This window comes from Anomalospiza imberbis, chromosome 3 (assembly GCF_031753505.1).
Source record: "Anomalospiza imberbis isolate Cuckoo-Finch-1a 21T00152 chromosome 3, ASM3175350v1, whole genome shotgun sequence".
Lineage (NCBI taxonomy): Eukaryota > Metazoa > Chordata > Aves > Passeriformes > Viduidae > Anomalospiza > Anomalospiza imberbis.
Genome location: NC_089683.1, coordinates 57,237,989 through 57,252,052, shown reverse-complemented (window position 1 = coordinate 57,252,052; position 14,064 = coordinate 57,237,989). Strand labels below are relative to the sequence as shown.

Sequence of the window (14,064 nt, the reverse complement as noted above, 5' to 3'; positions counted from 1 at the left end):
TCCCAAGTTACAAAATGACACACAGAAAATACTCAAATAACTGTGGAATCAAGTCAAAGAAGATTCACAGAATATTGCAAAGTTAAAGCCTGACAGTCTTTAGCTCCTGAGAGCATCCTATAGCAAGAGGATGGGCTGTTAATGAGTCACACAGATTTCTGGGCAAGAAACCTGATTTCCAAATATGATGCCTAATAACCTGAAAATTGTTATTCTGACAGTCACCCCAAATCTAACCAAAGTGCACTGAGGTACAGTGACAAAAGTGTCCGAGAAGAGTAGCCTTTTTTAAACTTTAAAATCAAGAACAATAGCCTTTGGTTTACACGAAACAGCAGCAGCATTTCAGTGACACAGTGCTGTTGGGTTCCATGGGGAGTTCACTGCACATCTGTCCTGCTGTGATCTGTGCCCTACAGGCAGACTGTGCAAGGCCTCTGCAAGCAGCAGCATCACCTAGGGGGGCAGACCTGCAGAATGTCTCACAGGAACCAAAAGAAACAGGAACAATTTTTGGGCCTGGGCAGTTATTACAGAGAATTGGTGCCAATGTTTTTTTAAAGAACAGCACTTCTGGCAGAACTTTCAAAGACAGCAGTACAGAAAGCACTGGGGGATAGAAAGCAAGTGCCAGATGGCAGCAAGCCTTGTGTGTGCTCTGGGAAATGGTGTGCTCAACAGGTTCTGAAAGCATCCAAATTTACTGAGCATGAAGCTTAAGAAAAGCCCTTGGGGCTGTAGTACAACAGGAGAACTAGGCAGAGACACACTAGTACTGTACCTGGGCAAGGGGAGTTGGTTTTGAGTTCACATTTCAGGTTTTTCTCTGACCTTGTCCCACTGGTCGATTAGTGAGGGAAATGGTAACAGCAGGCTGCAGAAGCGGCTGCAGGCTGAAGCATGGTCCCCTGTACCAGCCTGTTCAGATGTTCACACAGGAATAAGTGGAGAGCCACCACCATTTCCAGCATCCCTGGGTGAGAGCACAGGGATCTGTGGTACTGTGAGAAACTCCACACTAAGGGCCACATGCTTGGAAAAGGTAGCCTGTTCTTATGGCCGTGGTGGGGATACAGAACTAAGGGCAGACCGATTGGGAGAGCAGGAGTTTGGAGAGGGGAACAATATTCAGGACTTGGAAGGAATCCAAGTAAAAGGTGCTGTCAAGAAAGTGTTATAAAAGAGCTATTCAAACAAAAGAAATTGATGAATGGGTCAGAATGGAAGCCATAAATTATTGATGAAGATTATTAAGAAGTAAGCAGAGAGTCTGCAAATATTCTTTTTTTAGCTGTAGCTTTTTTAAAAATCCCAAATTGAGTTTTTGCAGAGCCTGATCTCTGTAGGGCTCTTTATAGCAATAATAAAATACCTAAATACTAGATATAGGTTTATAATATACTTTATATCAGGTGTTCAACAGGAAGACTTAAAAATATAGCTATCCTTGTTCAGATTTAGAGGTCCATTTCTGTTGGGCAGGTGTACATTTTTTTCATATGTAAGTCAATACATATTCTGTTTGGAAGTGGTATGTTTTTAAATTATACACAAAAAACTAGAACAACAGTTAAAAAGTCTAGAATTAGCTTTGGTTACTGACTGGGAGTCTAGGGGCCAGGTGTGTTTCTGTTGATTTTTGTTGCTGGTGGAACATGCCCCACTCAATTTCCTTTGGTCACTGCAGTACTGCTTGAAGTATCCGGGACTTTCCTGACACTTCCACTGGCAATCCTTTTCCATTGCTCTGGGCGCCATCCAGGACCGATTCCATGGCTCTGGGAGGCTCCACTAACCTTTGGTTGCTTCTTTCTCCATTTCCCTGCAGGAGAGTTAGCCTAGATTTACATCGATTTAAACTCTTTCGAACTTAAGGTGTTTTCCAGACAAGTAAGATTTTGTGAAACCAGGGTTGAATTTTTCCAAAATATAGTTTTTATTTAGATGTGGGCTTCTGTCTCTGCTCCTCCTCCATGCTGATTTTGTGACCAAGCTGCTCTTTCCCACTGCTTAAATGCAGAAATGATGTGTTGATTTTCCCACCCTAATAGACTTCAGAAGAAATGAAGCCTGTAGCATTTTCTTTGGCTGTGATCACCGGAAAATAGGAAGTAGCTGCCACCTTGTGGCAAGCCGAAAAAAAAAAAAAAAAAAAAAAAAAAGGTGCAAGGTAAGAGAGAGGAAAAAGGTGAGAGAAAAGAGAGAAAAGCCAATAATTACTTAATTACTGTCTATGCTAGAGAAAAGCACTTCTTAATAATGCTGATGATTTACACTAGTATTAGAGTGATTATTCTTATATTTATTTCATAACATCAATTTTGTCGCTAAATGACATGAGAAGGGGAAGAAAGTACAGCAGCAGTAAGATTTATGGTGAAACTCAGAGACAGGAAGAGGTTTTGTTCTTTTTTTTCTCATATTCTATGGATGCACATACAGAGAAGAATCCTGGGCTTTGTTTTACAGGTGGAATATTAAAAAGGTGGGTCTGGCAAATGGGGTGGGAAGGGCATCCTGTGCATGTAGCTCAGCAAGGCCAAGTGTGCTTGTGGGAGTTGAGACTGAATGAGGACACACACCAGCATCACTGGTGGAAGCTGCAGGGATGAGGAATTGCCTCCTGCTGCAGCAAAGGCCAGTCAAATACAACTGGGTATTCTCAACCCTCAGCACAGGTGGAGTGAGAGCTGGGCACCAGGACACCACTATGTTGATTTTTAATGCTAGACTATGAACAAGATTTGTGAACACCATATTTGCAACAGAACTATTAAAGTATTTTCCAAGTTAAAAAATGGCCACTTGTATGCTGACAATAGTGATTCTCACTCAATACGTCAGTGGAAGCAGGGAAAGAAATGAAACTTTATAAAATACTGAAGAATAAAATATCCCAGAGAGATAAACAATAATGTTTAAAAATATAGGCTTGAAGACTTAGAAAAAAAGATTTATAAGAACATGTTGAAAGACTACAAACTAAAGTCTCCAAATGGACTTGATTAAAAAACCAAGCCTTTAGAAGAAAGAAAAGATATCTGAAGAACCACATCAACAATTACATTCTGAAACAAAACAAATACATTTCAAAGAATAAATACCTTTCTGAAAAAAAATATTTTGGAAATTAGTCTACAAATAAAATACTGTTAACCACAGGATATGATAGGGATACTCAGGAGATCTGTTACTCTTTATTAAAGCTTATTGTATAGCTAATAAACAACAAAAAGGAAAATAATTAAAACACATGCAAACATGCACGAACCATACAAGGGGAACAGCTGTATTTTGAAAAGTTAAAAAGCAACAATGCTGCACTTAGTTACAGACAAATTCTAGCTCCAATATCCAACACTTCCAGAACACTTCACAAAAATTAGACTTAATGACGTGCTGTTACACTGTCATCCTGTGGCAAAGTACCTGAAGTTTCCTGAGAACACAAGGGTTTTCCAAATGATAACCTGCTTTCAAAAAAACTTAGCATTCTTGTTCTGAGGACAGGAAAACATCAGTAGAGATTTAGCTATACTTCAGGAGATGTTGCTCAAGAAACACTAATACAGAAAACACAATAAAATTTGTCTTCAGAGGGTTCGTGACCTCATTGTCTGGACACACAATTTGAACCTGTGGCTTCTGAAACCTAGTTTTCTGGCAGTGAAATAAAATGTGGTTACCTTCTTTTCCTCGTGTTGCAAAGTAAATAGACATTATAGTAAGTTAAACATATTGAAATATGAGGGACTGTTCAAGTGACTCTCCTAATAACTTCAGCCAATTTAAAATGAAAAATAAAATTACTTATTAAAAATTTAGGTCTGTTACATTCCCTGTTAATACCAGATTCCTAGGATTGTGCCACTTCATAATTCCAGCCTTGCTTCAAGTCTCTGCATTAATATGAGGACTAAGACTTGATTTCCTTGAAACATATTAAAGTCTTAAACTGAAAACAAGTTCAAAAAAGAAAGAAGAAACTAGGTTTCTTTAAATGTTTTGCTGAATTTTAATGTAAGATTTTTTTTTGCTTTTGGCCTATAAATAAAAACGGTAGTAGACTGTGAAAAAACTTTTCTGTATTACAGAATTTTAGCTTTAGGCGAACTGCCACTCAAAAGAAGCTGATAATACACAACAAAAATAAAATCCCTGGTCGTAATTGGTCTTGTATCTACTCTGGAGACAACTTTGTGAAGGTAAATGTGGCTCAACAAAGTCAGTGAGGATAAAGAACATTCTTAAACTCTCTTCTGAAAAAGGACTGCTTACTTGCCCCCATGAGCTAAGGGCACCCACTTCAGGACTAGGAGACAAGTCAAGGACAGAACTAACAGGGAAATCTTTTCAGTTCAAAGACTTACAGATCTCTGAGAAGCAGGCGCGGAAATTTAGACTGCCAAAAAAACACGTACAGGCATTTCTACTGCCAGTATTGGGACACACCAACTTTCCAGCATAGTTAGTCCTTATGACTTGCATTCAAAGCACTAGAAATTTAGCATGCAAGATGCAATCATCTCAGGATGCAGAACATCTTGCACAATTGTTCTCTAATTATTAAAGAAATTGATTATTGACTTTAAAGTTTTGACCCTTCTTTTTTGTCATCAGTATAATATATGTAAATTTCTTTTTTCTGTTGCCCCAACTCAAGCTTCACCTTATGTCAGATCAGATTGTCTGCTCAGAATACCAAATAGCAGAAACCCGATTATGTTTTGTTATCAAGAGAAAATTACCCACTGATCAGTTAAACAATTAACTTCTGCCAACATATCACTGCACATTTAGCACTCTCTGAGTTATCCAACCCCAAATCTTGTTTCCATTTTATGCACTCGAGTGACACCTCGAGGCTGTCCCTGCATGTGAACAGATTTTACCTTTTGCTGAAAGTTAGGCTCTGATAAGAACCTTGATCCATTCTTCATCATCCTGGAATTCCTGCAAGATTTTCAGAATGCATCTGGTATCTACAAACTGTTCACCTGTAACCCACAATATGCCACCTTAGTTCGTGTCCCTTTCTACTTTCCACACATCCCAAATGTAAGATAATGGAAAGCTTTCTCTGTATAAGCCCCTGCAACTGAAATACCAGGTGAACACAGGGAGGACATGCTTTTGAAGCCACTGAAAAACTCCATGCATACATGTTCAATTTTTTTCAAAAGTGTTGGTTTTCTGCTTCTAGCAGAATAGGAATTGCACACTTGTCTCTGCTTACGAGCAGGATGCGTTTTGTTTGGAGTATGCTTTCTTTTCTTTGGTCTGTTCCACAGGCCATCAAAGTACAGACAAAACTAATCCTGTTATTTTAGGGGCTGTACAGGTCCCCCTGCATTCTTTAGGTTCTTCTCCTGATTTGCATTGCTTTTGCAATAATGAGCAAAGTCCAAATATTTTTTTTTTAATTTCACGGTCAGGAAATGGAAAAAAAAATATTTGTGACACTGACACAGGAATACACATTGCAACACCTTTGGCTGTAATGAAAGTGTGATTAGCAGCCTCAGGAACTGCTTAGTATCAGCAGGTCATGTTTTGTACTATGCAAAGTACATCAGAAGAACTGTAAGACATAGGACCTCGTAAGAAGTAACATGAGGTGAAAAAGTCTTCTTTACATCAGCATGTCAATCCTTGGCTTACAGTAGCTTTCTATATGGAACATTCTTAACTCCAGAATAGTGATTTTTAACTAGTCCAGGATGAAAGGAGCAAATTTAACACAGACTGTGGAAACCCAGGGCACTGGGAATATTCTCTGTCTGCTCGGGGTGTCCTGACCCCCAGGGGAGCACTGACTTTGACCCTCACTCATGGAGAAAACTTCCAAAGCCTCAAGGTAAACTGGAATCTAAAAAGGTGTGAAATCGATTGTAGAGATTGTAGAGAGTAGTGTAGTATGTCATATGGGTGAGAAATTTAGGTTTTAGGATTTTTAATATGTTATAGATGCATTCAAGATGGAGGATATAGGGTGTTGTCTTGAGTTCCTTTCTTCTTTCTTCTTCTTCCTTCTTCTTGGGTTTAGGTGGTATCTTGTAACTGGGTAGAAAAATCCGCATTGCGGGTCTTTAGGGGTCAGTTATTGGGTTAGAAAGGAAAATAATTTAGGTGTCACTTCTTAATTGGGTAGCTTTGTTTTTTATTAGACTTAAAAGGTCTTGTAACAAGAGATTGTTAGCCATTTTTGTGCTGTTTTTCCTGCACGCAGAGTCTGGTGCAGACAGTGTGCTGAAGTTTTGATAACATAACAACAAACAGAGGCTGAGGACCGAAAAAGTTCAATGCGTCTCTCGTTCCTGACACAGAACTGCTCTGGGAGGGTCTCCCCTGCCAGGGGAGCCCCCAGGGAGTTGCCCAGCGTGGGGCCTGCAAATTCACAATAGACTTGTTTTATCTATTATTTATGAGTAAGAACTGCAGCATTGTCATCTGTCTCTACCCCCCAAAAACCCAACTAAACAAGTCAGCTAAAGAGGTCAGATTTATTCTCCCCTGACATGGAAAATGGCCCTGACCACTACTTGCTCATAGATCTCAGATGGCACAAATACCTCATGTTTGTCAAAGGTGTAATGGTCACAGAAATGTTAAACACATTCTTTTGAAACAACTGTTCCTGGAAACTTGGCACAAGCTGTTGGTAGTAATAGAAAACCTGTGGATTTCTCCTGCCAGGCTTATTTAGAAAGCTTTATAGCCCATTACTGCTGGTCAAATTAGACAATATCAAATCTGCTTTCTGTGTCAATGATTAAAAATGACTCGTTTTGAGTTTGCCATAACTGAGCCTCTCAGCTGCCAGGAAGTTAGTTAGGAAGGAATATCTATCTGGATTTCTGGTCCAATCTCTTGTTCAATGCAAGGTCAACCTGAAAGTGAGACCAGTGTTGTAGATGTCAGCGAACCCAATGGGAAGAATGATGATGTCTGACTTATTTCAGAAGGCTGAATGAATTCTTTATTATAATTATGCTATGATACATTAATATACTCTATAAAAGAGGATACTAAAAACTACATGCTACTCTCTCTAACTATCATATCTAGCTCACTCACAACTCGTGACCCTGTTCTCCAGAGTCCAGACACAGGTGGATCTCATTGGCCATCAGGCCCAAACAATCCACCGTGATGCAACCAGGCATTCGCTCCAGGTAAACAATTCTCCAAACACATTCCACAAGAGAAAAACAAGGAGCAGAAATAGAAATTGTTTTCTCTTTAATTTCTCTCTGTGCACCTTTATAAAAATCCTGAGAGAGAGAGAAATGTGCTTGCCACAGACCAGGTTGTTCGAGGCCATTATTTCATGGACTTTGGGGCACTACAAAGGACAGAGAGATAAAAGAATGGAGATTCATTAAGGGTAAAGGGAAGAACACAAATGCTGAGGAGTTGGTTTTTGTTTGTGTTATGCCAAGGCAACCCAGGACACCTGCCTAACAAAACCAGAAATATCCCTACCTATCAGTTGAGTGCATGTAAGCATTTGAGAAAGCAGAGGACAGGTAAGTACAAAAAGAGATAGTAGTGACTGTCACTAACAACACAAAAGGAAGGAACCGGCAAGCCAGGTTTCCAAAGGTGCATTCTTTTGGAAGCCAGTGTAATTCATTGACCGAGTTTGAGGGATGCAATGCTTGGGAACTATGTCACAAACTCAGGATCACAAGCATTTGCTCACCTCTAGTTTCTGCAAATTGCTGTCAAACGAAGGCTAATTTTACTCAACTTTACTTCTGAAAAGAACTAACCACGTTCATTGAAAACCTTGCACTGATTTTTCAAACCTTCCAGCGCATGAGGGACCTTTGACATCTATAGTTTTAAATTATTTTTACACAGAATAAATGAATATACAAGTTTTCAATTACAAATATGCTTAAGTTTATTAGGTAATTATCCCTAAGAGAGGAAAAATAATCCCCCAAAACACTGCTTAAATCAACTATTAAATCAGGCAACAAACATAAGTTTCTCCAGTATCTGCATAGCTCGTGGACATGCATTTGTGCTGCTATTTGCAGAAAGCTTGTGTGCATTCCAAACACTTGTCACTTGCCCTCCGGAGCCCAACAGAGCCCATTACCCAGGACTTTATTCTTCCGCAAGCTGCTTTTGTTAGTCTGAACTCTGAGAGCTAATATGTACTTTCGATACTTATTTTTAATGGACCATGAAATACCCGTGCGAGGGCTCCCGTTTCTAATGCTTTTCATCGTTTTTTGTTTGTTTGCTTGTTTTTCTGTTGTTTTGGTTTGGCTTTTCCCCTTTCCCGCGCCTCCCTGCGCACGCCGTTTCCTTGGGAGCCGGACTGTTTTGGGCGGAACCACCGGCGCGGGGCTGCGTAGGGGGGAGCGGGGCCAAGGAAGAACCCACTGGCGGAGGGAAGGGGGGGAGGCGGGGCGGCCGCAGCAGCCGCCGGGCCACGACGCGGCCGCCGCGGGAGCGGACGGGGCCGGGTGAGCGATGCCCTCGGCGGGGAGCGGGGCCGCGCCCCGGGCCGGGCCCCGCCGGGCGTGTTTCGCCGCCGGTCGCGGTGCGCGGCCCCGGGGGCGGGTAGGGCTGGGTAACGCCTCCCCGCCGCTGTTCCCTCCCCCGGCTCCCCTTCCCGCCCCGGGGCGGGGGGCTCAGCCTGGGGCTGGGCACGGCCGCTGCCGCTCGGGGGCCGCGCTGGGACCGCGGCCGTTGGCGGGGGCGGGCGGGGAGCGGCATCGGGGCTGGGGAGCGGCATCGGGGCTGGGGAGCGGGAGCAGCGGCGGGAGCGGGGTCGGGCTGGGCGGCGGCCAGCGCGGGCCGGGGTGCGCGGGCCGGGGTGCGCGGGCGGGCTCGGCGCGCTCCGGGAGGGAGCGGGAGCGGGAGCGGCTGGCGAGCGAGCCCGGAGTGGCCCCGCAGTGACTGCCGGGCGGGCGGCACCGGCGGCCTAGGGCGACCTGCGCGCTGTCGCTGTCTGCTCCCGGCACGGCGGCACGGGGCAGTGCCGCGGGAAGCCCTAATCCCCAGAGCGGTGTTGTGTCGCCCCCCGCCACCCCTCCCCAGCTTTTCACGAGCTTTATAGGTCACGGGTGCCATGCGTGGGCAGTTGCAGTGAACGTACAGTGCTTCTCCATGCCTGTCACCTTGGGCTCCAAAGCGGGGATGCCTCTCCCGCATGCGGAACGCGCATCTGGATGCGCATCACGTTCTCATTGAATAATTCCGTCGGTTAGTCCAGTTGTGGTGTGGAGTCGGAATGTCCCTTTATATCTTTTAAATCTCCCCCTACTCTTTCAGGCAAAGCAGAATGTCACATTGGAAATTAAAATACTTAGGGTGGTCTCTTGCTGAGAACACTTTTTCATAATTGGCATCTAAGATAAAGCAGAAACTTAAAAGTCGTCTGTATTTCCTTACATAGAGCTGAAGTCAGTAATTTTGCCATCAGACTCTGTTTGCAACTTTCTATGCACTGAAGGTTCCAAATTTCTGGGGTAAAAACCACAACCTAAGAGTTCCTATGAAGCAAAAACTTTCTGGTATGTTACTACTAGAAAACTGAGGGTAGCGCCAGCTTTTTAAAACATCTTTTTTTATTAGTATGAGTGTAAGGTTTTTACAAGCACATCTAAACTGGTAGAAAACTACTGCACTTTTACTAAGTTTTATATAGGTGTTTATTTCGTCTGTCAATTTTCTGTACTTAAATACTGCATTTTCATTAATAAAACTAGATTGGTTTTTGATGTCAGATTTTTCAGTAGTGAAGAGGAACAGATTCTTCTCTGTGTAATTTTGCTGTATAATTCTGAGCTGAAGCTCTTTCATGTCTCAGAGTAATGATCCCTACATGTAGCTTAATTAGATGCCTACTAGTAAAACCCAAGATTTTCCTCTATGATCTAAAAGATGAGAAATAAACAAGGCCTGATGTTCTACTTGTTTTCAGACACTGAAGTTTATGCTCGCTTATTGCGACAAAAGAAAAACAGGGAATTTTGTTCAGGAAAATCCTAAGTGTGCAATTATATTTTGTCAGCTCAGTTTACTAAATGGTTATAATTGGGTAGGAAATTTTTCACTTCCCATTGCGTAGTGCAAATTCTGTATGTTCTGCTCATTGTAGTATGAGTTTGATTTATATCTTTTATTGGTCAGTAAAAGTGGGTTTTGTGTATGGTGACCCTTGTGACATGTTTAGCATGGAATCCCTGTATTACAGATGTAGAATATAGCAACTCAATGAGCATTGTAAAATACTGTGAAAAGAGCAAGAGGTTAATGTAGAATCACTTTATAAATAGAAATAGAATATTGGAGAAGAGCAAACTAGGTTATTTTCAGGAAAGTATAATAATTGTAAGTTTAGGCTTTATGAATTTGTTTTGTTATTTTTTCCTGCTGGCTGGAATGTCACTTTCCTGGTATGTGTTTTTGTTGGTCTTGGATTGTCTTATATTTACTAACATGGAAGAGATCCAATCTGATCAGGCAAAAATGCATTTTACAAAATTAATGATAGCTGAGCTTACTCACCGTGAGGCATGGTGGTTGCTGAACTTTGATATACAATTAAATCTCTCCTATTCTAAGGTGAGATTACGCTAAGTAAACAGCCTTGTTCTTATCCTTGTTGATTAATGATCTATATTTACACAAGTCTGATAGTTGCTTTAATGCAGCATGTCAATGACCATGAAGCTCTAAATTGGAAATGCCTATTAAACAATAGCGCTGTCATTAGAGGACTTTATCTCTTAGTTTTATTGCCACAACAGGATAGACACTGAATAAATAAACAGTGATGCACTCATTGGTGAATTTTGCTGATTCTTCATTTTACAGAGCATGCTTGTAGACATGAGACGACCCTAGCCTTTGGTAAGGTGTTTGTTCCATTATAATCAAAAAATATCTGTAAGACTAATATTTTAACCAACCTATAGGTTGCTTTGGTTTTTGGGTGGACTGATTTATTTAACCTTTGACCAGAAACTTATTTCTGTACTTAGAATAGGTATGCACTTAGTTCATTTTGCTTTTGTGTAATATATTGTCTCTCATATTTTTTGCTTTAATTTTAAGATCCCTTCAGTATTTAATTTCTTGTTTCTAATTAGTTTTAGAGGGCTTGTTGAAATTATTCAGCTAATTATGAGATACTTTTCCATGTTTCTGTGGTCCTCAGTCAGTGATTAAAGTGATAGAATCTGCTGTATTTTTTGAATTCATTTAGTTTTCTGCTCTTCTAAATTATGTGCTTTCTAGCCAATTGTGAATTGACTACTTGGAAAGCAGCACTTAGTAACTGTAGTACTTTTAAAATGCCCATTAGATTTAACCAAGTATAAATTGCAAAAGCAGTTTTATTTTTTTCAATGGTGTTTTCTCTTTTAATTTATTGTAAGAAGTGTTATTTTTAACAGTTACTGGTTTAGTTGAGACAGTAAAGCTTTGCTGTCAGGAGTCAGAACATGTTTTTAGATAGTGAAAATACTGCAGCCTCATCAGTGTCATTTCAGGCATGGTTTGGGTGAGTGTTAGGTGGCTTGGACCAAAATGGTGTGAGAATCATGCAACCACACATCCTGGCAGTGTTTAATGCTATGTGTAATTTATTAGGATCAGTGCAGTCTGGGTGTGCAGTGAATGTGAGTTGCTGGTGTCTAACAGGGGCTGTACCTAGGGAGAACTTGGAGCTGTTACCTGGTGGGCTGTGGGGGTCATAGGTACCAGAGTTCCCTGCATGGAAGGCTAAGGGGAACATCACACCTTCATAGGAACCTACACTTCATTAGTTCTGCTGTTTACAAAACAGCTCTTTGTATTAAAGTTTTTTGTAGAACAGTCTGAATTTTCTTGATGAAAAGATAAACCTGTGTGATATTTTTTTTGCCTTCAAGCTTTGTTTGGATTGCATTTGCAGGCTTTTTTCCACAACCAGGAGGGCCTAACAATTTTCTTTTTCTTTAGAGAAATGAGTTTCATGTAGTTGCTTGTCTGCTTTATAAAAATACAAATGCTTTATATAAACATAAATATTTAGGGATTTGTAATAAAGTTAGATTTGCTGGCAGATACTAACCTTTGTATTGAAAACTATCAGCCAGCTTCCTCAATGATGCTGTCAGGAGAGGAATCTGATCAGAATGGCTTCAACATAAGTGGCTTCATGGGTCATTATTATTCAGACAAAGTGCTGGATTTATTAGAAGGCTGGAGGACTAAAGTCCTGAATAATTTGGCTACCACCCAGAAATAGCCAAATAGTTAATTAAATTAATGTTGTTTTTTATTTACCCTCAAGTAATAAGTATCAGAGCTGGGATTTGATAGCAGAAAATTTCTAATAATTTAGACTAATAGGGAAATACTTTTTTCTAAATAAAACGTAGTCATCCCTAATACTAATTAGCGCAGATTTAATTATTAACTTGAAGTCTGCGGACCACTCATGTTAATGAGAGTTGTTAAATACTTTAAATAGAATGGTGAATTCTGAGGAAGAAGCAGCTGTTGTGTTGAGCCACTTCTAACTGAGGAGTGAAAATGCGAGCAGGTAAGGATACTTTGTGTTTGATTTCCTGTACATGTTTTATAATTAGAACTAGGTGCAAATGATAGAAATTATTCCTGTCCTATATAAATCCCTAATGCTCCATAGTCACCTTTTTGAGTTCATGATTATGGCTAATTTTCAAAGTGGTGTTATTTTTTAATTTTAAATTCAGGGACTTACAAAAAGTTGAAATGACAGTGGTAAACATGCTGTAGCTGAAGATTCAACAGCCTTTTTCAGTGGTGTTCCAGGTTGCATTTTGAGTTCTTGGTTACAAAATAAGCATTACCTAAGGGGAACTAGAATGCCTACTGCTTCAAGGGTTGAAGTGCTACTGATGGCAGTATCATGATTCACAGAAAAGCAAGAGTGCCAGCTCCTGACTCTTACAGGTCTGTCTAAGGGTGTTGCTCCTCTGGCTTCCAGGCCCAATAAGAACCCAGAGCGGCTGCTTCTCCTGGAAGACAGTGTGTCACCTCTGCTCATAAACAGGGAGGGCAGTAATCTGTCCTCTGCTTTGGCTAGCCCATGTTTTGTGCTGATCCTGAGGCATGTGCTCTTCAAAATGTGTTTTCTTCAGGAGACAGGTTAGATGGTGCTGACTTCAGCAACAAGTGAAAGACTGGTGTGTGTGTCTGTGCAAAGCTGCTAAGTTATCCTTGTAATGGTTATGTTGCCAGTGGAAATTCTTAACTGAATACAAAGTGAATTTCTTGGTAAAATTTCCCCAATAAATAATTCTCATCCTTTGCAATTTTAGAGCATGATTATTCACTTTTTTTAGCAATAGTGATTAAAGAGATGGCAAATCATACTCTCGATTTCTTTTTGCAGTTGAAAGTGAGGCAAAGGCAAAAACCAAAGTCCGCTTTGAGGAAATCTTCAGACGCCATGCTGGCCTAGCAGACACAAAGAAATCAAAGAAAAAGAAGTTTGACTCTCAAGAGAGTATTGTGGTGAGTTACAACACATGCAGGCTTTGTTTGATTGCCTTCCTTAACAGAAAAAAGATCAGGAAAATACATTGCAGGAAGGAGATGTAAGCATTAAAAAAAATGAAATGTAAAGTATGTTTCTGCATGTCCCCCTTGGTTTTGGTGTGGCTTTTATTTTCTTCTTTGTGTACCAGCAAAGTATCCTTGTAACTTGGAGGTATGCCAAAATGATGTAGACTATAATGGTGGTGAAAAGGAAGTGTCACATGCAGGCATGCACTTGTTTAATGTCCACCAGTACTTTCAAATTCAGTATTGACTATACTGGGAGTTAATGAGATGCTTGAGGGCTAGTAGAATTACATCTGTGAAAGTATTTAATTTTGAGAGTTCTACATCTGTGTAATACAGGTATATCTGTCTAATACAGCTGTGAATTGAAAACTGATGAGAAAATATAGTAATATTAGAGATAATAATTAATTATTCAATTTTCTACTTTTTTTAATCTCAGTAATCAGTGAATTACTGCATGTGCTGAGCTTTGTGTCTTGAGTGGTTCCTTGTTTACAT

The 14,064-nt window shown here is 40.6% G+C and overlaps 1 protein-coding gene across 3 annotated transcripts in view; it reads left to right on the top strand.

Moving 5' to 3' along the window:
- Positions 1-8,432: 8,432 nt before the first annotated feature.
- The window catches only part of AHI1 (Abelson helper integration site 1), an 85,765-nt gene continuing 80,133 nt past the window's right edge, over positions 8,433-14,064 (top strand). Inside the window, exons 1-3 of one of the 3 annotated variants that reach the window (XM_068184545.1) lie at positions 8,433-8,483; positions 12,485-12,556; positions 13,391-13,512. In XM_068184545.1, the coding sequence (XP_068040646.1) occupies positions 12,547-12,556; positions 13,391-13,512 (132 nt within the window). In that variant the 5' untranslated portion in view covers positions 8,433-8,483; positions 12,485-12,546. Of the gene's footprint in view, positions 8,484-9,598; positions 10,879-12,484; positions 12,557-13,390; positions 13,513-14,064 lie in introns of those variants that run through there. The other 2 variants (XM_068184544.1, XR_010997262.1) reach the window with 2 other exon arrangements.